The sequence below is a fragment of the Rosa rugosa genome, chromosome 4 (genome assembly GCF_958449725.1).
Source record: "Rosa rugosa chromosome 4, drRosRugo1.1, whole genome shotgun sequence".
NCBI lineage: Eukaryota > Viridiplantae > Streptophyta > Magnoliopsida > Rosales > Rosaceae > Rosa > Rosa rugosa.
In genome coordinates, this window is record NC_084823.1 from 15,978,259 (window position 1) to 16,001,295 (window position 23,037).

General features: G+C 38.6%; 3 protein-coding genes across 10 annotated transcripts; all 3 read left to right on the forward strand.

Moving 5' to 3' along the window:
- The first annotated feature begins 131 nt into the window (after positions 1-131).
- LOC133741796 (protein RKD3) lies at positions 132-1,869 on the forward strand. The gene is made up of 5 exons (XM_062169517.1): positions 132-655; positions 745-871; positions 985-1,300; positions 1,400-1,549; positions 1,664-1,869. Exons 1-5 carry the CDS (start codon positions 229-231, stop codon positions 1,790-1,792), a joined length of 1,149 nt encoding a protein of 382 aa, XP_062025501.1. The 5' UTR covers positions 132-228; the 3' UTR covers positions 1,793-1,869.
- Positions 1,870-7,091: 5,222 nt separating this feature from the next.
- Positions 7,092-11,589, forward strand: LOC133745764 (uncharacterized). Of its 8 annotated transcripts, none has more exons than XR_009863765.1 (5): positions 7,101-7,495; positions 8,769-9,175; positions 10,046-10,109; positions 10,185-10,339; positions 11,312-11,589. XR_009863765.1 is itself a non-coding variant. In XM_062173884.1 (4 exons), the coding sequence occupies exons 2-4, from the start codon at positions 8,795-8,797 to the stop codon at positions 11,319-11,321; spliced, it is 450 nt and encodes a 149-aa protein (XP_062029868.1). In that variant the 5' UTR covers positions 7,107-7,495; positions 8,769-8,794; the 3' UTR covers positions 11,322-11,578. The 8 variants fall into 8 exon arrangements, 2 of the variants coding, with proteins under 2 accessions (XP_062029868.1, XP_062029869.1); XR_009863767.1 differs by having other exon boundaries at positions 7,104-7,495; positions 10,185-10,243; positions 11,312-11,584; XR_009863769.1 differs by lacking the exon at positions 10,046-10,109 and having other exon boundaries at positions 7,104-7,495; positions 11,312-11,583.
- Positions 11,590-15,714: 4,125 nt separating this feature from the next.
- On the forward strand, positions 15,715-22,256 carry LOC133741989 (probable inactive histone-lysine N-methyltransferase SUVR1). The gene is made up of 9 exons (XM_062169688.1): positions 15,715-15,865; positions 16,603-16,864; positions 17,080-17,124; positions 17,332-19,119; positions 19,218-19,480; positions 20,590-20,656; positions 20,766-20,816; positions 20,892-21,020; positions 21,435-22,256. The coding sequence occupies exons 2-9, from the start codon at positions 16,670-16,672 to the stop codon at positions 21,963-21,965; spliced, it is 3,069 nt and encodes a 1,022-aa protein (XP_062025672.1). The 5' UTR covers positions 15,715-15,865; positions 16,603-16,669; the 3' UTR covers positions 21,966-22,256.
- The last annotated feature ends 781 nt before the right edge of the window (positions 22,257-23,037 follow it).

Here is a 23,037-nt window from a genome sequence, read left to right on the forward strand (position 1 = left end):
ACGGTTTTCAAAATCCCGATTTAACCGCCATATGTCCGAATTCCCAAACGACACCATAACTGTCACTCGCGCCTTCCTCTATATCTTCAAACCCTGTCAGTCACAGACAAACAATTCACTGAAAACCCTTATTCAGTTTCAGACAGATTCTCAGGCACCAAAGTTGAATTTGCCAACTTTGGTGCTTGGGAACCCCATCATTCACTTTGCTTAAATATAACGGAGGGCATGACAGATTCTCCATGGGCTGTTGTGCCTTACCATGACCCTTATGATCATGAAGTCCCCGACGTTCTGAATTTCATTAATGATACTCCTGATCCAACCCTTGACACATTGTTCGATGGTGGAGTAGTTCCTTCTTTCCCTCATCAATATCCAATTCCTCAGTTTGATAATGGAATCCAAGAGTTTCCCATGTCCCCAATGTGGGATATGGGCAACAATTATAATGGTGGAGGGAATAATACTATTTCAGTACTAGCGGATCATCCTTCACAGTGTTCCGGAGGAGGAGGAGGAGAATCGGGTTTTGATCAGAATTCGGGGTTAGGGTTTGGGAGTAATGTGATGCCACCTCCAGTTTGGGCTCCACCACCAATCCCCTTCAGTTGCTGCGGTTGCCAAGTTCTAAGGGAAATTGTTCACTTCAATCGTAAGTCTTTGTTTGTTGACTAATTATTTGGCTTAAATGTTGACATGCTAGTTACTTGTATTGATTTTACTTTCATTTTGGTTTGGTAGGCAATTATATCATGACACTTGAAATCCATGGAAGACTCGGTGCCATCTGTCATGCAATTCAAGAAAGCCGCGCCAATTACTTGTACGACTCCAGTGCTTCTATTGAGCCTCACTATCAGAACTTTGAGTAAGTTCGAGGATCAGTGCATTGTATATCAATTGCATGCACTTTAATAATTAGGGTTTATAAGTCTTCATGGCTTACTCACTTACAAGTTTATTACATCAATTAATCAACAGCTTTTGCAATAAAAACATTGAGGAAGTGAAGCAGTTTCTGACGCAGTACTGCTTAGAGCGAAAGGTAGAAGGCTACATTATGCAGCAAGATCCTCTGCAAGCATTTTATCAGACTCTCTGTGTTGGTATGGATGGTGAGTGGGATGATATTCTTAGTTATCCCGACGAATTCATTCCTGAGGACTTGGACACTACCGACGACTTCATTTCTCCTAATTCAGAAAGGGCGGAAGAAATGGAACAACCTGTCGATGAGATGACCGTGAATATGAAAGGGAAGGGTCCTAGGCTTCTCAGGTTTTCCCTTGCAGAACAGGTAGCTTGCATGTTATTTTTTTGTCATTAATTGTGTAGAGCTCCACATTATGATGTGAAATTGTTTTATGTAACATGATATATACTTGGGATGGTGCAGAGGGAGAGAGCAGCAAAAATGAAATTAAATGATCTTCGTGCTTACTTCCATCTCACCATTGAAGAGGCTTCTGAGCAATTGGGTTTTTGCCCAACTGTTGTCAAGAGGATCTGCCGCAAGTTTGGAGTAAGCCGGTGGCCTGCTAGAAAGGTTTGTCTTCCTAATTCCCTATGTTAATGTTCAGTTAGTAACTCCCTTATCATCATTATAAAAAGTATATAGGCTCGGATTCTTGATTTTTGTGTCTTTGGATCACATTTGCAGATCAAAAGCATTGAGAGGCGAATATCAAGCTTGAGGCCGCTTTTGAATTCATATAGTGACAGCACCAGGGTCCATGTTGTAGCTGAAATTAAAAGGCTTGAAAGAGAAGTATCCCGACTTGTATCATAATGTGAATCCGCTTATTCCAGTTCTATACTGAAGAAAGTATATATGATGCTATCATATTTTATTTTTTGGCTATTCAATACATTTTTTTTTCGGCTATTCAAGATCAGATGCATCCCAAACTTGTCGTCAAGTCTTACGTGATGCATGCATCCATTCCTTAAACACCAACCCCAACACGCCCAAGAACAAGCATGATTTGGATTTGATTCTGGTTGTTCCAAAAGTAGCCCCCAATTAGCATACGGTTGACGATAAGACTCCCTGAATGCTAAATGGTGCCGAGCGGCGTTTCTGATCCGCGACAAGGGTCGGATACGATTGACGACAAGTGTCAATTGGTGTTAGATAAATCACATCAGATTGACTAACTACATTTTTCTATTGGTCACAAGAAGCTAATGCTAGTCAATAATACATACAAATGCTTGAAATCGTACCTTATATATATATCATTCATCCAAGGCCAAAACGACGCATAAATAATTTCATGTGCTTTATCTTAAATTAGTTGTTAGGAAGACCAAATACAATCCACTAATACAATCAACGTTCATTTATTCAGCAAGCCTACCACTATTATATTTAGTATTTGACGCGTAATCAAAATTAAATGAGGTTCTTTTCGCTAATGCACTCAATTTGTGGTGCTTCAAGACCCTTTTCAAATTTATGTAAAACATAGCATAGCATAGCGGGTAAGCAACTAGCTAACCAGTTGCTCATTGTCCTTAGAACTGGGGGGAGAAACCTTTGTAGGATTTAGTCTTGTTTAGCTTCTACTCTGTGTTTGAGGGTGCACTACCAACCTTTCTCACCCAATCTAAGGAGAGCAATTAGAGTGACGTTGCCACCAACTTCCTCTAAGCAGTAAACCACCGACACCATCATCATCAAAATCCACAAGCAGAGACGAAGATCCAGTGCAAAAATCAACGACACCGTTGACCATAAAGGAGAAGAATAACCTAACAAGTCTTAAGTGCACGAACCAAGTAGGGAACGCGATGAGGGAGAAGAACTATGACTAAGGTTGCTATCATCGGTTAAGAAAAACCCTAACAAACACTTTCTTATAATTAAACTTTCTCACCCTCATTCTTCTTCACATAAATTTATTGTTAGTCAATAAAATAAGGGTAAAATTCACTTTTGGTACCTAATTTTGTCCGTCATTACCTCTATTTTTTTATAGATAAAACACATCATGTTGTCATATTGTAATCACCTCCAAAAAATGAAATATTTCGATGCCAAAGATCCAAGATCCAATTCATCAGCGCCTATGCCTAAACAAAAGTGACCAAATTACAAGTCACAGCAGAAGTAACCTAATCTATTAAATTAGTTTAGGGTTGTGGAGGACCAAGGGGTCACACAGGTACAACTGTAGGAATCACAGGAAGAGGCTGCTGAACAGCACCACCAAGAGGAGCATAGATGGGAATAAATGGATCAACATGAAAAGCAACATTAATCTGAAACCCCTCAGCTATCATATTCATCACATCCTCTTCATCTTGAGTGGCAGCGTTTATAATCACTTGATTTTTCCACACTCGACGAGGGAGTCCATCGATGGCCATCATTTCTCTCATGTTAGAAACTGTGACCACATGTTAGGAAATTCGGGTCACCTTCCGAATTCTCTAGCCCAAGACCGAAACTGAATGAAGACAGTAATCACAAACTATGCAAGCAAACACAAGATTGTTGACGAGGTTCGGTCAAACAGTTGACCTACGTCCCTGGGTGATGATGATGGTGGATCCACTAAACGAGAAGAAGATTACAAACTTTTAAAGAACGTTTTTGGTTCTTCCACTCAAATAACCTCTCTCCTCACAACCCAAATTCTCAATAGAGAATTCCCAAATACACTCGATCTCTCAAAGCTTGCAACTCTCTAAAATCTCTCAAATTATCAGAACTCTCAATTGATCCACACACGGATCTCTCTAAACGATGTCACAATGGCACCCTCTAGAATGAGTCTCTTTCAACCCACAACGGCACCTCCTAGAATGAGTCTCTTTCAACTCACATCTACTCTAAATGGTGTCTTCCAATCTCTAAAAGCACACACCAAACCAATAACACTGAATGACTATTTATAGGTTCACGATTAGTCCAACTCCCAATAGGATCTTCAATCCTAAACCTTTAAATCTAAGGAAAAACTCCATAAATCCTAGATACACTAGAATTGCTTACCCAAAGCCTTCAGAAGTAAAGAATCCAAAACAGACAAGGAATTAGATATTGAGCCGCAATCCTAACAATTTCCACCTCGGCTCAAAATCTCTGAACTTTCACTGAACGCAAGCTTCCTTGGGTCTTCGATCTCAACAAACCACGATCACCACCACTCCTCAATGCGCCTCTTGCGCTCAATAGCCAAACTAGTTTGCCAAGTTTCACAACCCCTCCAACTTGACCCTTGGATAACAACTCTTTTCTCGAAACATGCATTGTGCATCCACTTGCGCATATCTAAGGCTTCACCAAAGTTGTCAAACCTAATAGGAGCGATCTTTATTGGTTTGCACAACTTATCTTGAGCAACATCCCCCTGAAACAATTCTCTCACCATAAACTCCATGGAAATCTTCTCTTGACGCATCACTCTTAGAACACCAAGTTTGCTTCTCAACTTCCTCATTAACTCTACTCTCCAAAGTGGGTGACACTCTGATTGTGGAATATGCATGAGCTAGCATGTCTCCACCACAAACTTGTGTTAGGATCCTTATGGGTCTGCCTCTCTTTAAGGACTGCTGCAATTTTTGTTACTCTTTGAAATTTCATCTCATAAGCAAATTTCGTTCCTCCACATTTACTATTGCTCATCTTCCCCGAATGCCTATAGGAACCAAGATTGCCAATCTTTCCACCTTGAACCAAACTTTTAGTGGAATAGTTAGTTCCACCTCGAACAAAGCTCATTTCTCAATGATAGACACCCTTCACATTCTTAACTTTTATCAGAACGAGTGCTACATTCAACACTTCAAAAGTTCCACCTTAACCCACAATCATCTTATGGTCTTCAAAATCCAAAGTCCCAAGAAATATCAGATTTCTCTCGAAACTAGAAACATGGCGACATTCACTAAAGTCCTTTGATCCATCATGCACCTCAATTTTGATTTTTCTAACACTAGCGACTTCGTAGGTTTTATGCACAAACCCATTTCACTAAACCTTCCTACATAGGCCCGTAGGAAGAAAAATAAATCTGTATGTGTTCGAAACAACCCATATCTCAGATCCACTCAGCTTGTGGCTTCTCTGAACATGATGTGATCACGATTGCATCTCCAAAATCTTCTTCGAAATCTTCACTAGCCATGCCTGTAGTAGCTCCTCAATTTTCCTTAGCCTTCAACTTTCCACATTAATATCTGATATGCTCGAAACTCATACAACAATAGCACTCCACGTCTTGTCTCTATCTTGATTTCCAAATTTCTCCAACGTCTTCATGGTCGCTCTTGAACCTAGAGCTCTGATACCACTTGTTAGGAAATTCGGGTCACCTTCCGAATTCCCTAGCCCAAGACCGAAACTGAATGAAGACAGTAATCACAAACTATGCAAGCAAACACAAGATTGTTGACGAGGTTCGGTCAAACAGTTGACCTACGTCCCCGAGTGATGATGATGGTGGATCCACTAAACGAGAAGAAGATTACAAACTTTTGAAGAACGTTTTTGGTTCTTCCACTCAAATAACCTCTCTCCTCACAACCCAAATTCTCAATAGAGAATTCCCAAATACACCTGATCTCTCAAAGCTTGCAACTCTCTAAAATCTCTCTTATTATCAGAACTCTCAATTGATCCACACACGGATCTCTCTAAACGATGTCACAATGGCACCCTCCAGAATGAGTCTCTTTCAACCCACAACGGCACCTCCTAGAATGAGTCTCTTTCAACTCACATCTACTCTAAATGGTGTCTTCCAATCTCTGAAAGCACACACCAAACCAATAACCTTGAATGACTATTTATAGGTTCACGATTAGTCCAACTCCCAATAGGATCTTCAATCCTAAACCTTTACTTCTAAGGAAAAACTCCATAAATCCTAGATACACTAGAATTGCTTACCCAAAGCCTTCAGAAGTAAAGAATCCAAAACAGACAAGGAATTAGATATTGAGCCGCAATCCTAACAGGATGGTCATCAGTTGCTGCTCAAAGAAGACTCTTCTCTACCTGGTCGCTTCCAATGCCACATTGAGAGTGTTGATTTCGCCTTTTAAGTATCTTCGGATCAAGTGCTCACGTTTTCTCTGCAAGAATCATTTTTTAGTGAGACAAATTAATCCTACTCTACAAAAATTGAGGATGTCATGCACAAAACAAATCTCAAGTAGTCTATTCTCTATGTTAGTTCTGGCAATTTTAAGCATTGTTGATGATTTTTCGTTGGGGACTAGAGTTTTTTCTTAATTTGTATGCTCGCTTTCTATTAGTATCAATGTTTGTAAAGAGTTTTAACGTATTAACCAGAACTTTTATTGTAAGAAATAAACATTGGCCGCTTCCAATGCCTCATTGAGAGTGTTGATTTCACCTTATTGGCTTTCTAGATATCTTCGGATCAAGTGTTCACCCATTTCTATGCAAGTCATTTTCTAGTAAGACAAACCCTAATCTACAAAAATTGGGGATGTCGTGCACAAAACAAATCTCAAGTAGTTTATTTTCTATGTTGGTTCTATCAATTTTTCCGCTAATTTGTCTAGCAAAGTACTGTTGATGATTTTTTTCTTAAGGGACCGGAGGCTTTTTAAAAATAAAAAAAAATTGTATGCTCACTTTATATTAGTATCAATGTTTGCAAAGAGTTTTAACGTATGAACGAGAACTCAATACAAGAAAAGTAATTCTTAACCAAAACTTTTATTGTAAGAAATAAATAACATTGGCCACTTCCAATGCCGGCCTCATTGAGAATGTTGATTTCGCCTTGGCTTTCTAGATATCTTCGAATCAAGTGTTCACCCATTTCTCTACAAGAGTCATTTTTTAGTGAGACAAACCCTACTCTAGGAAAATTGAGGATGTCGTGCACAAAAAAATCTCAAGTAGTTTATTCTCTATGTTGGTTTTGTCAATTTTTTCGCTAATTTGTCTAGCAAAGTACTGTTGATGATTTTTTCATAGGGGACTGGAGAAATTTTTTTTTTTTTTTTTTTTTTTTGAACTCTCGAAGATACTAATGATCAGTAAACTACAAAGGTTCTCATCAGTAGTTCCGTACACAAAAATACAATCACTAAATTTAAGTTTGAAGTACAAAATTTGAACAATTTCAAAATGATGGTTGTATATGACTAACAAATAAGTTGCATGATGAACTACAAGATACACCATTATTTGAACTAGGAGCCATTTCACCAAACCCAGAAGATAAACCATTACGAGAACTTGATGCCATGAGCCCAGACCCTTAAGCTGTTGCAGCTTCCTCCGGCTCACTGCCGCTGCTGCTCCCAGTCCCCTAGAAACCATTTCACATGCTCCCAGCCAAAATGGAATCCCTATCTCTAATCCCTTTTCGTTGTTAGAGCTCGAAGAATTACTGGCATTGGTTTGAAGAAGCTGCGGCGCGCGATTACGGGATTCGGTTCGAGTACTTGGGAAGATAAGGGTTCGGGTTCCTGCCTTGGGTCATTGAAAGGGGTCACTCAGGTAATCACCTCTCTTTCCACTCAACTCTCAATCTCTCTTCATTCTGAAGTCTTCGGATAGTTGATATTCTATGGATATAGCTAGTGAATGTTGGGTTGAATGTGAATATGATTATTGGGTAATTGGTTTGCCTGATTTTCATGGAAAGGGTGTTTCTTTTTTGAATCGGGATTCTGGGTTTTACTCAGTGTTCTAAAACGCGGGTTGCCTAGGTGCTGCAAGGTGGCTCTCCGCCGCGATTAATACCAAATCGGTGGAGGTGGGCGGTGGGCGGTGAGCATTTGGGCGGCCGCCCAGGCTTCCTAGGCGGGCAATTAGGTGCAGCTGGGCGGGCATTTGGGCAGTTGGGCGATGCTAGGCTGGTTAAATTATATATATTTCTTTTTTTTCCATTTATGTCATTGTTCTGTCTCAGTCTCTCCTTCAGAATCAGTCGCCGTTCTCTCCTTCAGAATCAGTCGTCGTTCTCTCCTTCAATCCAAAACCCAGCAATTCACCACACCGCCAGTCACTCGCGCCTCTCTCTCCCTCAGTCTTGGCTCGGCTTTCTATATCTCTTTAATCAGATTTTCTCTTTCTATCTCTCTCTCTCTTTTCTGGTAATCTGGTGATCTGCTATTCAAGTTTCGTTCTTGTTCTTTGTTTTTTCTTTTTCTTTATTGGGTGTCTGATATGGATCATATGATTGGGTTTCTGAAATCTTTGTTCTTAATTGCCCTTAGGTACTAAGGAATTGTGAAGGGGTTGTTTGATTTGATTGTGTAATTTAGTAGATTTTCAATCGACACTTCTAATTGATCTAGTGTTTAAGAGTGTGGGTGGTTTTGAGGGAAAACATGGTATAGCCAAGTAATACTAGCTCTAATTATAGAGTAGAAGGGCGGATTACATGGGGGAAGGAAAAGATATAGAGGAAACGAGACAAAGAAAGAGGAATTAGAAGAGTGATAATCTGGGTGGGTATTAATGATAGTGCAGGAGCTCAAACAAAGAGCAAGCTGCTCTCAACCTAGAGAGAGAGTTTTTTTTTTTTTTTTGGTAATATTGTTACATTCTAACTTGAATATCAGAACTTTGCAAGACTTAGATCTCTACTCGATTTGTCATGATATTTGTTACTGATGGGTTTATGCAGTAGACTAATTTTTTATGTTACTAATATGGATCTGAAATTGTTTGATTGAAAAACTTTTACTGGGTTGGACGAATTTTTGATGATAATTCCTTCTTAGTTATTTGTTAACTTATAAGCATGTTGTTTGTTACAACGTAGTGTGGAAGAATGGCCACTTTAGACCCATGCACTTAATCCATTGGTGCGTTAATCAATTGGAGGAGTACCAGAAGTACCACCCCAAGGCATGTAAGAAGAAGAACAGGCCAATGACTAAGTGGCAGAACCCACCCAATGGTAGGCTGAAAATCAATATTGATGGAGCTTTTAGAGTGGATAGTGGGAATGGTGGGATTAGTGTGGTAGTCAGAAATGATGCGGGTATGAACATTGCGGCTATGGCAAGGCCTTTTGTACATGCACACTCGGCTCTAAACATGGAAGCGGAGGCGTGTAGAGCTGGTCTTTTTCTTGGTATACACCAAGGTTGGACGGAAATAGATATTGAAATTGACTCAACCCTTCTAATTGCTGCCCTCCAAAGTGAAGAGAAAAATTTCTCGGAGGTAAGTCGAGTTTTAGATGATTGTAAAGATTATATGTCTGCTTTTCAATCAGTTAGAATTCGTCATATTTTCCGTGAAGCAAACGGTGTAGTTGATAGACTTGCTCACCTAGCTAGTTTATTTTCTATTGATGATGTTTAGTTTGATGAGACTCCTGCTATTATTCAGGATGTACTCTACGAGGATTATTGTAAGTGTTTTTTTGTCACTCGGGGTTCAGGTTTTATGTCCCCCCCGAGACATAATTTTAATATAATAAATGGAACCGGGCGTGGGGATGAGCATTCCAGCTAGGCTGGGTTCCAAACCCCTTTAAAAAAAAAAAAGTATGTTGTTTGTTAACTTAGTTATTTAATTTCATGTTGTTTGTTAACTTATTTAGTTATTTACTGATCATTTTTTATGGAAATCTTAGATTCTTTTGGATGGAATTGATTTTGTTACTCTTTAATGTAAATTGAATGGGAGGTAGATTTTTTTGAGCTGTACTTTTTTCTGGGTTTGGTTTTACTATGTAAGAGCTGGTTATATACTGTGGTTTGAGTAGGTGCTCAAATTGGATGTTGATTAGCTTCTGTTTCGTTATCGAGAGACTGAAGGAAGAACAGCAAAAAAAAAACTAAATTTGAATTTTGTGCTTTCTCTTTAAGGGTAAGAATTTAATTGAAAGGCTGCATTATGTAGCAGCTTCTAATTTCTAGGTACTGCCTATTTGCCAAGTTATAGGCATGAATGCATGAGTATAAACTATTGAATTTTAAGTGCTTTGAACTCCACGATGATTTTCTGGCTTACAATTGTTTATGTGTTGCCATTTTCCTTGTCTTCTCATTATTATATTTTCCCTGTCTTCTCATTAAAATTGGTCAGCCCTGGAGTTGCTGGTATGACAAGTGACCAAACAATGCTCTACCTTAATCTTCCTTCTAATATGGTATCTCTCTTGCTTCCTTCTAATGCTTTACATTGATGTGGATAATGTTGGATTATGTTCCAATGCATTTTGTAGGTTGGCTCGTTCTTGATGGGGTGGTGCGGTGTTGTTTTCAAAGCAGATATATCATATAGGTCAGATTTTTTGGCAATTGGATTGACAACAGGTTACCTGGGAAGTGTTACAACTTTTAGTGGTTGGAACCAAAAAATGCTTAAGATATAGTGTAGGTAAACCAATTCAAGCTTGGTCCTTAAGATGTCATAGAGTTGTGACTTGTGACTTCAAGTTTCGTTCTTTAGATAAAGTGTAGGTAGTTATATATACTTTAAAGATCATGATGACTGAAAATTTGAGAGGTCTCAGAATCAGCCGACCATGATCGTCGAATCAAGTGATATGAGAATTCTATGTCAGAATTCTCTCTCTCTCTCTATCTCTCTCTCTCTCTCTCTCTCTCTCTCTCTATGTATGTATGTATGTATGTATGTATGTATGTATGTATATATATATATATATATATATATATATATATATATATATGCGCGCATTTGTATCTGTATATGTGAGTTTATGTATCTCAATTTATGCCTCTGCATTTGTTATATATAATGCTGTTGAAACACAGTTTTGGGGTTTTTGTTACTAAGCTTATAATCTTTGCAATAGATGTTCACGTGTCTATTTGGGGATATGTAGTAGCTGTTTTAGCTTATGTTCTTATTTGTCTGATTATTTTTTATGCTCCCAAACTGAGCTTACTGGATATTGATCACTTATCTAGTACATGCTACTTGGTTATTGTTTTTTAATTTCTCTCGAGTTTTGGTGTATCCCGGCCATATGGAGTTATGTTATGACATTGGCATGCCTGATACAGATATATGAATTTATGCATTTGATGGGAATGGTTATGTTCCCAAATAAATTTTGGTGAAGAAGATTGAGGATGACCAGTTCTTGGTGTGTCTAAACTCAGTCATGTATTATTCTGAGTGATATGTTCTTTAGTACTATGTTGTTATCCAGCACAGGAAATGAAAGGACATAGCTCAGGTTCTGTGATGTTTTTAAGATGGTTTCAAGTTCTAATGTTCTAGATGTGCTGAGGTGTATATTTTCCATACATTGTAAATTCAAACATTATAGCTCATACCTCAGACACACTAACAGACTCATGGTATTCTCTACTTGTGATACAGGTTTACATAATTGGAGGTGATGAAAATTAGAAAGGAGCATCTGTGATATTTGAGGGAGCAGGATAAGATCTTAGTTCAGAGAGCTTGCAATCCCTACAGAATTAGTGTTTAGAAGCTTCCAAAGCTAGACTCCAATGAGGCCATGAGAGCAGCAAAGCTTGCAAAGCTAGACTCTTTTAAGTAAATTTCTGGATGTATATTGCTAGGAGAGTACGATTAGACGTACTCCTTTTGTGGATAAAAAAATTACCATAGCACAATCCTTTTTGGTGCATGTGGATTATAACAATTTCTTTTATATATTGATCAGTTACTGTTAATTTGGTCATTTTTTTTATTCCAGTTCCAGCATATATAATGCATTAAATCATTCTATTAGGACAACAATAACCACACAAAAAACTGTCATATGTACACAATATTCATAACGACCACAAAATAAAAACTGTCGTTTGAATTCAAAACAGATCACGGATGCTATCACGAAACAGTTGTGTGAATAAAAGTCACACAACGACTATAGAAAAAAGCGACTTCTTAATCGCAATCATACAACGGATGCTTAAGTTGCCCGTTGTCTGAGTAAAGTTCACACAACAGTTAATATGCTGTCGACATGGATGCCGAGCTCGTCACACGACAGTTCTCTAAATGCGCTTTCATCAGACGTCATCGAGATAGACGACAGTCAGCCTCCATATCAGACGACAGTTTTTAGCCGTCGTCTGATTCAATTTCTGTAGTAGTGATTGATCGATTTTTATACAATTGATGTTTTGTGATCAAAACTCACAAAACCGAACTTACCAACATGTTTATAATATAGAACTCTATCGATATCTAACTCTCAATTCACTCATAAAGAGTAGTAGTGACGTATCAAGAACTAGGATTAGAATGAGGGCGAAATGAATATTGTACAGCTTTGTACTTCTAGAAACTTACAGGACAGTTTTAGAACCAATGGAACAAGAACAGAGATTAGAATGAGAAGAAATGCTCTGGTTTGGAAAATCATTAAGAATTCAATTTTAAACCAATGAACATGAAACTATAAATCTTTAAATTTTGTAAATCAGACCAAAGTAGACCCCTAAAAGAGAAAGACGCGTCCCCACACACTGCGAACCATACCTTAAAACAACGGTCAACTATTAGACTAAAATGTTTCTCTCAATATAAGGAGCAACTTACATACCTGCCAAAAATATCAATTGTCTGTGGATTAGCCAGAAAGCGCCTCAAAATTTTTGGCAAATTGAATCTTCGGCCCCAGAATATCTCTCTTGTTCGATTGAATTTACATGTGAGGTTCATGACAGTGGAACGAGAGAGAAGAGAGCTTGAAGACCCAATCGGTGGCTGCGCCCGAGGCTGATCGATTCATGTGATCACCCAAACGGGACGGTGACGAAGGAAAAGGCTTTGGATCATTTTCCAAAATGGTTGTTGAGGCAACCCAAGGCTAAGGATGTGAACATCGGAAAGAGGCGATCTAACAACTAGTGCGGCATCTTGAGATAGATAGAGGGCGGAGGACCCGTTGGGTTTGGAATACGGATCGAAGAGGCTATCGGGTATAGGGTTTGGTAGTAGCCATATTGGAATTCTCAGCTATTTTTAAAAAGGGAAAATGCTCATTTACCCAATTTTAGCTTAAAATGTGCCCACTTGCCCGACTAAGAGTTTTTAAACCCCATTTACCCAAAACACTCTAAGGGATTATTTCCCCTTTACCCAATTAATTCTTTTTATTAATTTTTGGGACTTTTTTGCCCTCTCCTTCAATCTCTCTACTCTCAGTTTCTCTCTCTCTCTCTCTCCCCCTCACTGATTTCTCTCTCCTCCCCCCTCACCGATTTCTCTATCTCTCTCTCTCTCTCTCTCTCTCTCTCCAGAAGACGTCGGATCTCTCTCTCCCTCCCTCCATCCCTCCGGCAGGTCGCCCACGACGCCTGCTCTAGCCATCGCCGCGCCGAAACTCGTCGTCGTGCTCTCCGCTGCCAGGCTCGACGCCAAGCCGACGGTCCTCGTCGCTGAGAAGCTCGGCGAGGCCGGGGTTGACCTTCTGAAGGAATCGACGACGGACTGAAAATGGCTATCTGCTATTGTGCAGTCATAACCATAAAAGTTGTAACATTAGTGCCCCCCAGTAGACTTTGTATTGGGGGCCAATGATGACTGCTTTATTTATTGACGGACTGAAAACTGCTATTCCAAAGTAAATGTAGTGTTAAATTGCAGTAGTTGATAAATGAAAAAAATTGTGTTGTTTGTGTCAGTCTAGTGGGGGGCAGTAGACAGAATATTGACCCTCATAATGTGGGTTTTTAGACATTATCTGTTGTTTTGAGTGTGAATAACTTGTATAATCTGCGAAACATAGGAAGCGGTGTAATGTTTGATGGTCTATTGGGGGGCAGTAGACACATTAGTGCCACCCAATAATGTCTTTCTTAGGAGACAGTAATCATCTCTTGTTGATTTGTTTGTGATAAAGTGCAATACACTGTGAATCCTTGAAACTGGTGCAAGTTTTAATGGTTTAGTGGGGGGCAGTAGACACATTACTGCCCCCAAATAATGTCTTCATACGAAGTCAGAACCCTTCACTTAACTGGTGCAAGTTTTAATGGTTTAGTGGGGGGCAGTAGACACATTACTGCCCCCAAATAATGTCTTCATACGAAGTCAGAACCCTTCACAAAACTGGGGCAAGTTTTAATGGTTTAGTGGGGGGCAGTAATAATGGTTTAGTGGGGGGCAGTAGACACATTACTGCCCCCAAATAATGTCTTCGTGTTAAGTTTAGGGTTTAGGGGCAGCGTTAGGGGCAGTAGACACATTGCCGATGAACTGCGACGAGGACGTTGGAGTGGCTGGATCGCCGATCAATCGAACAGCGACGAAAACGTTGGATCGCCGACTGGAGCTTCATCGTCGTGTTCAGATTTGGACTGCATCTCCGGCGCGGTGATCAGAGAGAGAGAGAGACAGACCGGAGGTGGAGATCATGGGGAGAGAGAGAGAGAGAGAGAGAGAGAGAGAGAGAGAGAGAGAGAGAGAGAGAGAGAGAGAGAGAGTGGAGGTGGAGATCGGGGGGAGAGAGAGAGAGTTTGGGAAGGAGAGAGAGACTGATAAGAGATGAATGGGTTTTAATTTAATTAACAGGGGCTAAAATGTCAATAGATGTAAGATTGGGTAAATGGGGTTAAAAAACTCTTGGTGGAGTAAGTGGGCATTTTTTGGGCTAAAAATGGGTAACTGGTCACAGCCCCTTTTAAAAAATATGCAAAAATGAAATTTCTAATATTAACTCGATCTCCTTAGGGAATAACTCATTCATTCAAATACCGATTTTCGCATATTTCATGTCTACTGATTCGGTTTAAGGAGCTCTACAATTTTTGTGAAATAAGTTTTTTTCATAAATTGAATGAAAAAGAGTGGGTCCCTCAGAAAGTGTCAACAACATTCAAAAGAGAAATCTTTTGTCATTTACTATTAAATTAATAAAATAATTTATTTTAATACGGGACATAAAAAAATTTGGTTAAAGTTAGAAACTCAATCTTGATCTGGATACAACATAGATCTTAGATTGTCTCAAATTTACAAAAGACGAGGCTGTCGAACCACCAACAAAGAATTTTACCATCCAATTGAACCTAACACTCACTCACTAATAAGACCATTTTGGGTGAATACAGTGACGGAACAATGAACTCTATCCCTACATGCATCTTCATTGTGGAATCCACCCTTGGTTCAAATAAGAACCAAGCACCACTGGCAGACCAACACGTGAACTAGTGACGGGCTGCTGCCTAAAGTGAATTCTTTTTTTTGTTTTTTTGTTTTTTTGTTTTTTTGATGACATTCTTTTCTTCTTTGGTGAAGCACATTCTATAATAGGACGAGTTCTTTTTAAGCATTCCGCTTCTATATAAACAAAACTATGGGTATGCCACTGCCAAGCACCATGTGAGACCACAACCATCACCAAAAATATTTACGCGACTACATCGCCGCCGTTAACCAACTATCACCGGAAACAACCTCGAGAGTAATCAGAGCCACCAAAAATTACGAAGAACCAAAAGAAATGAAGATATTAAAAAAAAAAAAATTACCAATAAAGAAAAAAATAAAATAAAACAATTTCCAAATCTCGAAGAGACCAAATTTGGACTGATATTGGGCGCGTAGATCTTCTCTTTCTAATATCTTTTGGTAACTGTGCTCGTTTTCCCTATAGTCTGCTCATTTTGTATGTTTTTTTTTTTTGATAACATCACCTAGCTCATCATTACATTCCTCGTGTCACGCAGAGCATCACAGTTCTCCTAGTTCAGACTTGAACGCAAAGACCAAACCTTTTTCACTTCCAAACGCTTCCATCTTCGCTCGTGGGCATCGTGGGTCCCACTTGTTCTCACCAACTTCAAAAACATAAAAGCCCCCCTTCTCTTTTTCTCTGCTTCCTCCTCTGTTTGAATGGTTCTGCTTTGCAGGGTTTCTGCTCGTTTCTGTGTTAACCCAGAACGAAGCTCTGTGAGTTCTCCACTTTCTCGTTGCTTTTGCATTTTCACTTCTTGTTTGTCATGCATGAACAAAGTACGGGTTTGCAGCTTTTGATTGGTATGTCTACTGTTTAAAGGGAGAGGCTTTGTTGAGTTTTCTACCAGTCTTGATTTTTCTACTGTTGGGAAATCTGCTGTTTTGGCTTTTCTATGTGGGGTTCTCCCAATTTTCATTTCTGTTGATTTTGGTACTCATGTGTTTTATTGGTTTAGATTGTGATACTTGGAGTAGGATTTAGCACAGTCAATTTTCTTTACCAATATTCTGTTGTCAATTCCTCAATTTGATTTTGCTACAGGACTATGAATATATTTTTTTTGACCCTTTGTTAAATCAAATAGGGGTGATCTGGTGATTTTTGTGTGGACTTTAGGTGGCCATGGTCCCCCTAGCCTTCATGTACTATCTTCAATTTAGAAGGGAAAAAACAAAGCTTGTATTTGGGAAAAAGAAAATTACATGGATTTGGTCTAAATTATTTTAATATAGTCGAACATTATTTATTTTGTATAATCTTCCTGAACTTGATATAGGTGCAGTTCTTCGGTACAGCATTATGTTTCATTCCTTTAGCCTTATTAAAAGTCTTGGCTCTTCTTTTCCTTCTTTGTTATCTGCTAATTTGTTTGCATTACATTCTGCATATTCATAAATCTTTTGCCAATTTTGGATCAATAAGTGTTAGTCAATCCACTTTTCTGGGTTAGGTTTCTTGGGGGACTGAAGGGAAAGGACAAACTGCAAATTGAGATCTGCAAAAATTTCAAATCAGTGATGTGGCCAAAAGGTGGCAAAATTGCAAAGGCCTGTCGGGCAATGAAAGAATTTGGCATTGCTGAAGTCCAAACAAAGGCTGCGCTGAAGCAACTTCTGGAAGTGTATGAAAATAACTGGGATTTCATTGAAGCTGATGATTACAAAGAACTCTTTAATTTTATTGTACCAGATAACAAGAAGCCAAATGAAGAGGTGCACATCATGCATTACTTCCTTTTTGTGATGCTTGGCTTAAGGAAATATTATAAGGATTTCCTTTTAATTATTTTTATTTATTGTGCCATAGAGAGAACTATGCAAATATTAAGCTAGTTAATTTATTTTTCTTACTTCATCTGTCTGTCATGATTATGTGTAGAATCCTCATGACTACCAGTCTTTATCTTATCTTTTCATGCTTATAACAGAGAGTGCAGCCCAAGGTAAAAGGTGCTTTGATGCGTGAATCAAAGGTGAGTTTTGCTTTATCTTTTATATTCTATTCCCTATTTCTTGTTCCCTACCAGTCATTTGACTGCTGTAAGGTTAGTGTTCCTATTCAACATATTGTGGTACCATGAAGAGGAGCATTATGGAAGGGCTATTGAAAAATATTACTTCATTTTCATTTTGCATGCTTATATTTAAATGTCTTAATAGTTAATATTCATTTGTACCAGAGAGTGAATTCTAAGAACAAACTAGCTCCATCATATGATACAACTGAAGTTATTGAGCGTCCAACCAAGAGATATTGCACCAGGCAACAGAAAAATCAGCCATTATCTCGTACCAAATACTCTGAATCAAGCTTGAGAAGAACTCCACCAGAATGTATGCATATTAAGTTTGATGAAGAATCTGAGGAATCTGAGGAGTGGCAGCCATTAGTGAGAAAACCTCGACAAAGGCACACAAATCCGCAAGAAATTTGGGTTGCGGATAATAAGGTTGGTCCTGTGCCTGATGACTGTCCAGAACTTGATATAAGTCCGAATCTTATATGTGAAGGTAACTTCTCAGATTCTGATGGTTGTGATGTTGGTGAAGATGTGATGAAGTACCTGCAACTGAAATCTAAGAACAAACAACCTCCATCATATGATACACCTGAAGTCATTGAGTGGCAAACCAAGAGATTTTGCACCAGGCAACAGAAAAATCAGCCATCATCTCTTACCAAATACTCTGAATCAAGCTTGAGAAAAACTCCGGGAAAAATGCATGTGAAGTTTGATGAAGAATCTGAGGACTCGCAGCCATTAGTGAGAAAACCTCGACAAAGACACATAAATCCACAAGAAGTTTGGGTCACGAGGAATAACATTGATCATGTGCTTGATGACTGTCCAGAACTTGAAATAGGTCCCAGTCTTGTATGTGAATGTAACTTCACAAATTCTGATGGTTGTGATGTTGGTGAAGATGTGGTGAAGTACCTGCCAGTGGAATTATTGAATGAGAGCAATAGTGTGAGTGTCTCAGATGGGTCTCAGACTGATGTTGCATCTTCTTCCCCACTGAAAAATCCTTTGCTTTCTAGCTCTTCGCAAAAGTCTGGTTTTGATCTTCCTAACGGTGAAGTATCCCAAGAAATGATGGAAGAGAAATGCATAATATCATATAGGACTGGAGAATGCTGCTCCATGGCGATAGTGACTAATGTCACTGAGAATATGCCAGAATTTATAACTTCTAATGAACAAGATCAAGGCAGTAAGTGCAGTGGTCTGGGTTCTTTTAACGAGCTATTTGTTGATCAGAACCTTATCGAGCCTATACGTATGCCTAATTATAGAGCATTGGGTAGTTTTGAAGGTCTTCGCAGCTTAATTGGTATTAAAGTTAAGGATATGGAGAACATCTGTGGGGAAAGTGCAAAGAGATCAAGGGTTTCCAAAGGTCAAAAAACATCACAATTATGCAAGGTGGAAGCTGGGCATAACTACCATTCTTCACTTAGAGTTACAGAGTCTGCATTTAACATTGATGACATAACGAGAGGTGAGGAAAGATTTAAGATTTCCTTGGAAAATGGAAGAAATGCCGAGTTGCCAACCTTTTCTTACATCGCGCAGAATTTAATTTATAATAAGGCCTCTGTGACATTTGCACTTGCTAATATATCCGATGAGGATTGCTGTTCAAAATGTTATGGGGACTGTCTTACATCATCAATTCCTTGTCTTTGTGTGATTGCCAATGGGGGTGAATGTGCTTACACGCCAGGAGGATTGGTCAAGGAGAAGTTTCTGGAAGAATGTATATCTATGAAGCGTGAGCCTGAAAAGCACCCATACTTCTACTGTAAAAAGTGCCCACTAGTAAGGTTAGAGAATGCGAAGAGTTCTGTGGCATGCAAGGGACATTTGTTACGGAGGTTTATAAAGGAATGCTGGTATAAATGCGGTTGTAACAGGAGCTGTGGAAACCGGATTGTACAGAAAGGCATTGCTGTGAAATTGCAGGTTTGTTATTTTATCCATAGAGATCAGTTGTGCCCTTGGGTCATGAAATAGCTAGATCAGGTTTAAAAGGAATCTGAGGGGTTTGTGTTATGTTTCAGGTATTTTTGACACCCGAAGGGAAAGGGTGGGGTCTAAGAACACTGGAGGCATTGCCAAGAGGGGCTTTTGTTTGTGAATATGTTGGAGAGATAGTAACCATCGACGAACTACATGAGCGAAGTGTGCTGAGTATTGGTAAAGAGCATACCTACCCAGTACTACTAGATGCAGACTGGGGTTCACAGGATGTGTTGAAAGATGAAAAGGCTCTTTGCTTGGACACTACAGTCTACGGAAATGTTGCAAGATTCATTAACCACAGGTATAAATGTGTATTCCTATAAATACAATCCTTTCCCTACACATGCTTCATTAGTAGTAATTATTTCCTATTAGGATTATGTTTCCAAGTAAAAGGTGATAAATTTTAGAAGAGATGTCTTTTATATAAGTACTGAAGTGCTCTTTTTCTTCGATGTTTTTTTGTAATTCATTTCTTGGTTCATGATTACGGCAGCCCTGAGTTTTGATAATGTCTGCTAGTTTTTGGACTTTGAGTTGTGAGCAATATGGGGATCTGGGATGAAACAATGCTCTTTCCGTGCTGCTATATAAGTTTCTCCTTACAGGGTTTATATCTACTTACCATGCTGGCATCAGTTGGTCTTAAAACTTTGACCATAAGTTGGATATGGATTTATTTCTGAACAAAGTAGGAAGAAAATGTGATGCGCTTTGTGACCTGGCAAAGAGATAACGGTTCCTTGTTGTTTTTTTCGGTTGTGTTGTACAGCAATGCTGAAAATATGAATGCTTCAAATTGTTTTATTGTTTCTTTTTTCTCTTCTTTTCTTTCATATTTTGAAATGTCGGGAAGAATTTTTGGATGCCCAATTGGTTGATTAAACTATTTATCTTCTCCTGGAACAAGTGTTTTAGTTCACCTAAAGTCTTGATTTTTGTGGTTCATCCTTTAATCATACAGAATTATCAGCTCATCAATGGTATGTCTATTGAATCTGTATTGTCATGTGCCTCCCATATTCTTGGTTTCCAATTTTGTTGTACTACATGACTCCACATCCTTTCTTTAGCATTTGGCCTTTGATGCATGCAGACTCAAAATCTAAATTTTTCTCCAAGTAACTGCAATCATATCATGCAACAAATAACAAATACCTCAAATATTGGAGTAATTTTCATTTCCACGAAATTAATGTAAAGTTTATAGAAAACCCAACAGAGAATCATTTCAATCTTTGCAAGTATCTTTATTAAGTGAAATGATTATTATCGAAGCTCTGTCAATTTCATCTGGGATCTGAATGATTTGTGGTCTTCAGTATCTTATTTTTTTAGGGAAGCTACTTTGGTCCTCTATCAATTTCTCCTGTTTTTCTAATCTTCTCTCTTTTAATTTCAATTCGCTAGATGTTCTGATGCTACATTGGTCGAGATCCCAGTTGAAGTGGAGACCCCAGATCGTCACTATTATCATGTATGATTTTTATTATTTAATGACCTCTTCCTTTGAATTTATCTTGTTGTTACAACTCTTCAAAGCATTTCTAAATAGAAGTAAATATGAGTTAATATTATTCATGCAGGTTGCCCTTTTCACAACAAGGGATGTAGGTGCTATGGAGGAGCTCACTTGGGTAAGAGGGACTCACAAATATATGATAATTTGTTGGGCATCAGCATTCGACTTATTAATGTCTATGCCATTGCAGGACTATGGCATTTCCTTTCATGACCGTAATTATCCTGTGAAGCATTTCCGATGTCTCTGTGGAAGTCCATTATGTCGTGACCGCAAAGATATAAAACGCAAAATTACATATGTCCGACGACGGCGTAAGGTGAAGTTCCAAAGAAAGATAATGTCTCTTACTAGTCTGTAATAGGATTCGATATATGTACTTTAAGTTAAATTAGTAAACACAGTAGAAGTTGGAAATTACTAAGTCTAAATTTAATTAGAAAAACTTATGGATTTGGAGTTTATGGAAATTTGGTAGGCCTAAAGAAATTACGATTTTCTTTTTTGGTGAAAAGAGAAATTATAGTTCCTTACTCTGTAGACTTGGAAATAACTGCATCCAAGGATGTTTTTTGTACCAGTATAATTGATGATGGTGAATATTTTTGCATTACATAAATTAATTTTATAGATCATTCAGAAATTTAATATTCTGATAATGATGCATTATGCTAAATTTTTGTTATATTAGAAACATTTGACCTTCTGTGTCTTATTACCCTATTATTTTCAGGACGGGAGGGGTAACAACAAGGATGGTTTGCTTGATCACTTGGCAAAGGATCTTGCTACGGGTACACTGAGAGAGGAAATACAAGTAGAACCTGATTCATTGATGCAGCTTGACGTTGTCCCGTCTACAGGTGCATTGAGGGAGGAGATACAAGTAGCACCGCATGAATCCAGGCTGCTCGAGATTGTCCCATCTACAGGTGCACCGAAAGTGGAGATACAAGTCGCTCCCGATCCATGCATGCAGCTTCAGGTTATCCCTTCTACTCCTAGAATTGAATCCAGGAAGGCAATGCACTGTTTAAATTGGGAGCCAGTTAGGGATAGCTGCTCCTCTTCTTCCACTATGTATCTGGCCAAGGAGGTAGCAGACTTGCGGGCTCAGCTTGAGGCTGAGAAGGCAGCTCGAGAGAAGGACCAGATAAACTTTGAGGCTCATCGTGCTCAATTTCAGGCAGTGATGCAGCAACTATCTACCCTTCTCCCTGGGTTTCAGGTACCACAAGCTTCTGTTCAGATGCAGCTCGAGTAGAATGTTGATGGTGGGTCACATGTCATTAGGCTAGTTTCTAGATGACATATTATTGTGCATGCGCGTATGTATGTTGTATGTTTAGTCAACTTTTGTGCAGTGGAGCGGGGCAACATATATTTTGTTATGGGAAGTGAGAAGCATTGGGATGGTTTTTTTGTACTATGTATTGCACCTGCATTATTTTGGCACTAATATATATCACTGATTAGGGGAGTACTGGAACCAATCTTTTGGACATGTATTGTGTGTTGGACCCTAGCATATATTATGGTACTTGTTGGACTATGATAGGGGGACATACTTTCAAATGGCACTTCAATGATTTTTGTTTTACTTTGTAAAGCATTACGTATGAAGTGGCACTGTGGCACTCTCGGCCTACAAAATACCGCCATTATCGAGCACTCCCCAGTCTTACAGACTGGAGTTTGCCAATACATAATTACATCCCTCACCAAGCAACAAACATGCATTTAGTCTTTGTTTACTGCTGATCTATAAACTAGCATTTCTGCACGCGCCGTGCGTGTAAAAACTGTATGTATCTTTTGGTTCAATTGTCATGGCGGCTCTAATGGTTTCTGACGTGCCCAAAATTGATTTTCGGTGTACATTTATTTAATTATTTTAACCGTAAATTATATCAAAAATGTATGTTCAAAGATGAAATGAGATTATGTTCGAAAAAAAAAAACAAAAAAGATGAAATGAGATTAATTAAAAAACAATAATCAATAAAAAATGGGTCAGGTGCGGCTATTGCCTTCCTATCAAATATTTTGTTCACCATATGTGTTTTTTGTATATTAAACGACTCATATACCCTAATAGAAAAATACCATTAAAGAACAACAATTTATTAAAATTTACATTTTATTATGCTTAATTATTTCATACAAAACACTAGCAGCTATATCAAGACTTCATTCTCAATCTCATCATCCATTGTTGAACCCCAATTCTGTGGTGATGTTATGTTAGAGTATCATAGTGTTTTCTAGGCAGTGGTTTGATCTTGACGTAGCCTTTAAGAGTGAATCATTGTATAATGTGTTATCTATTTTTGCAC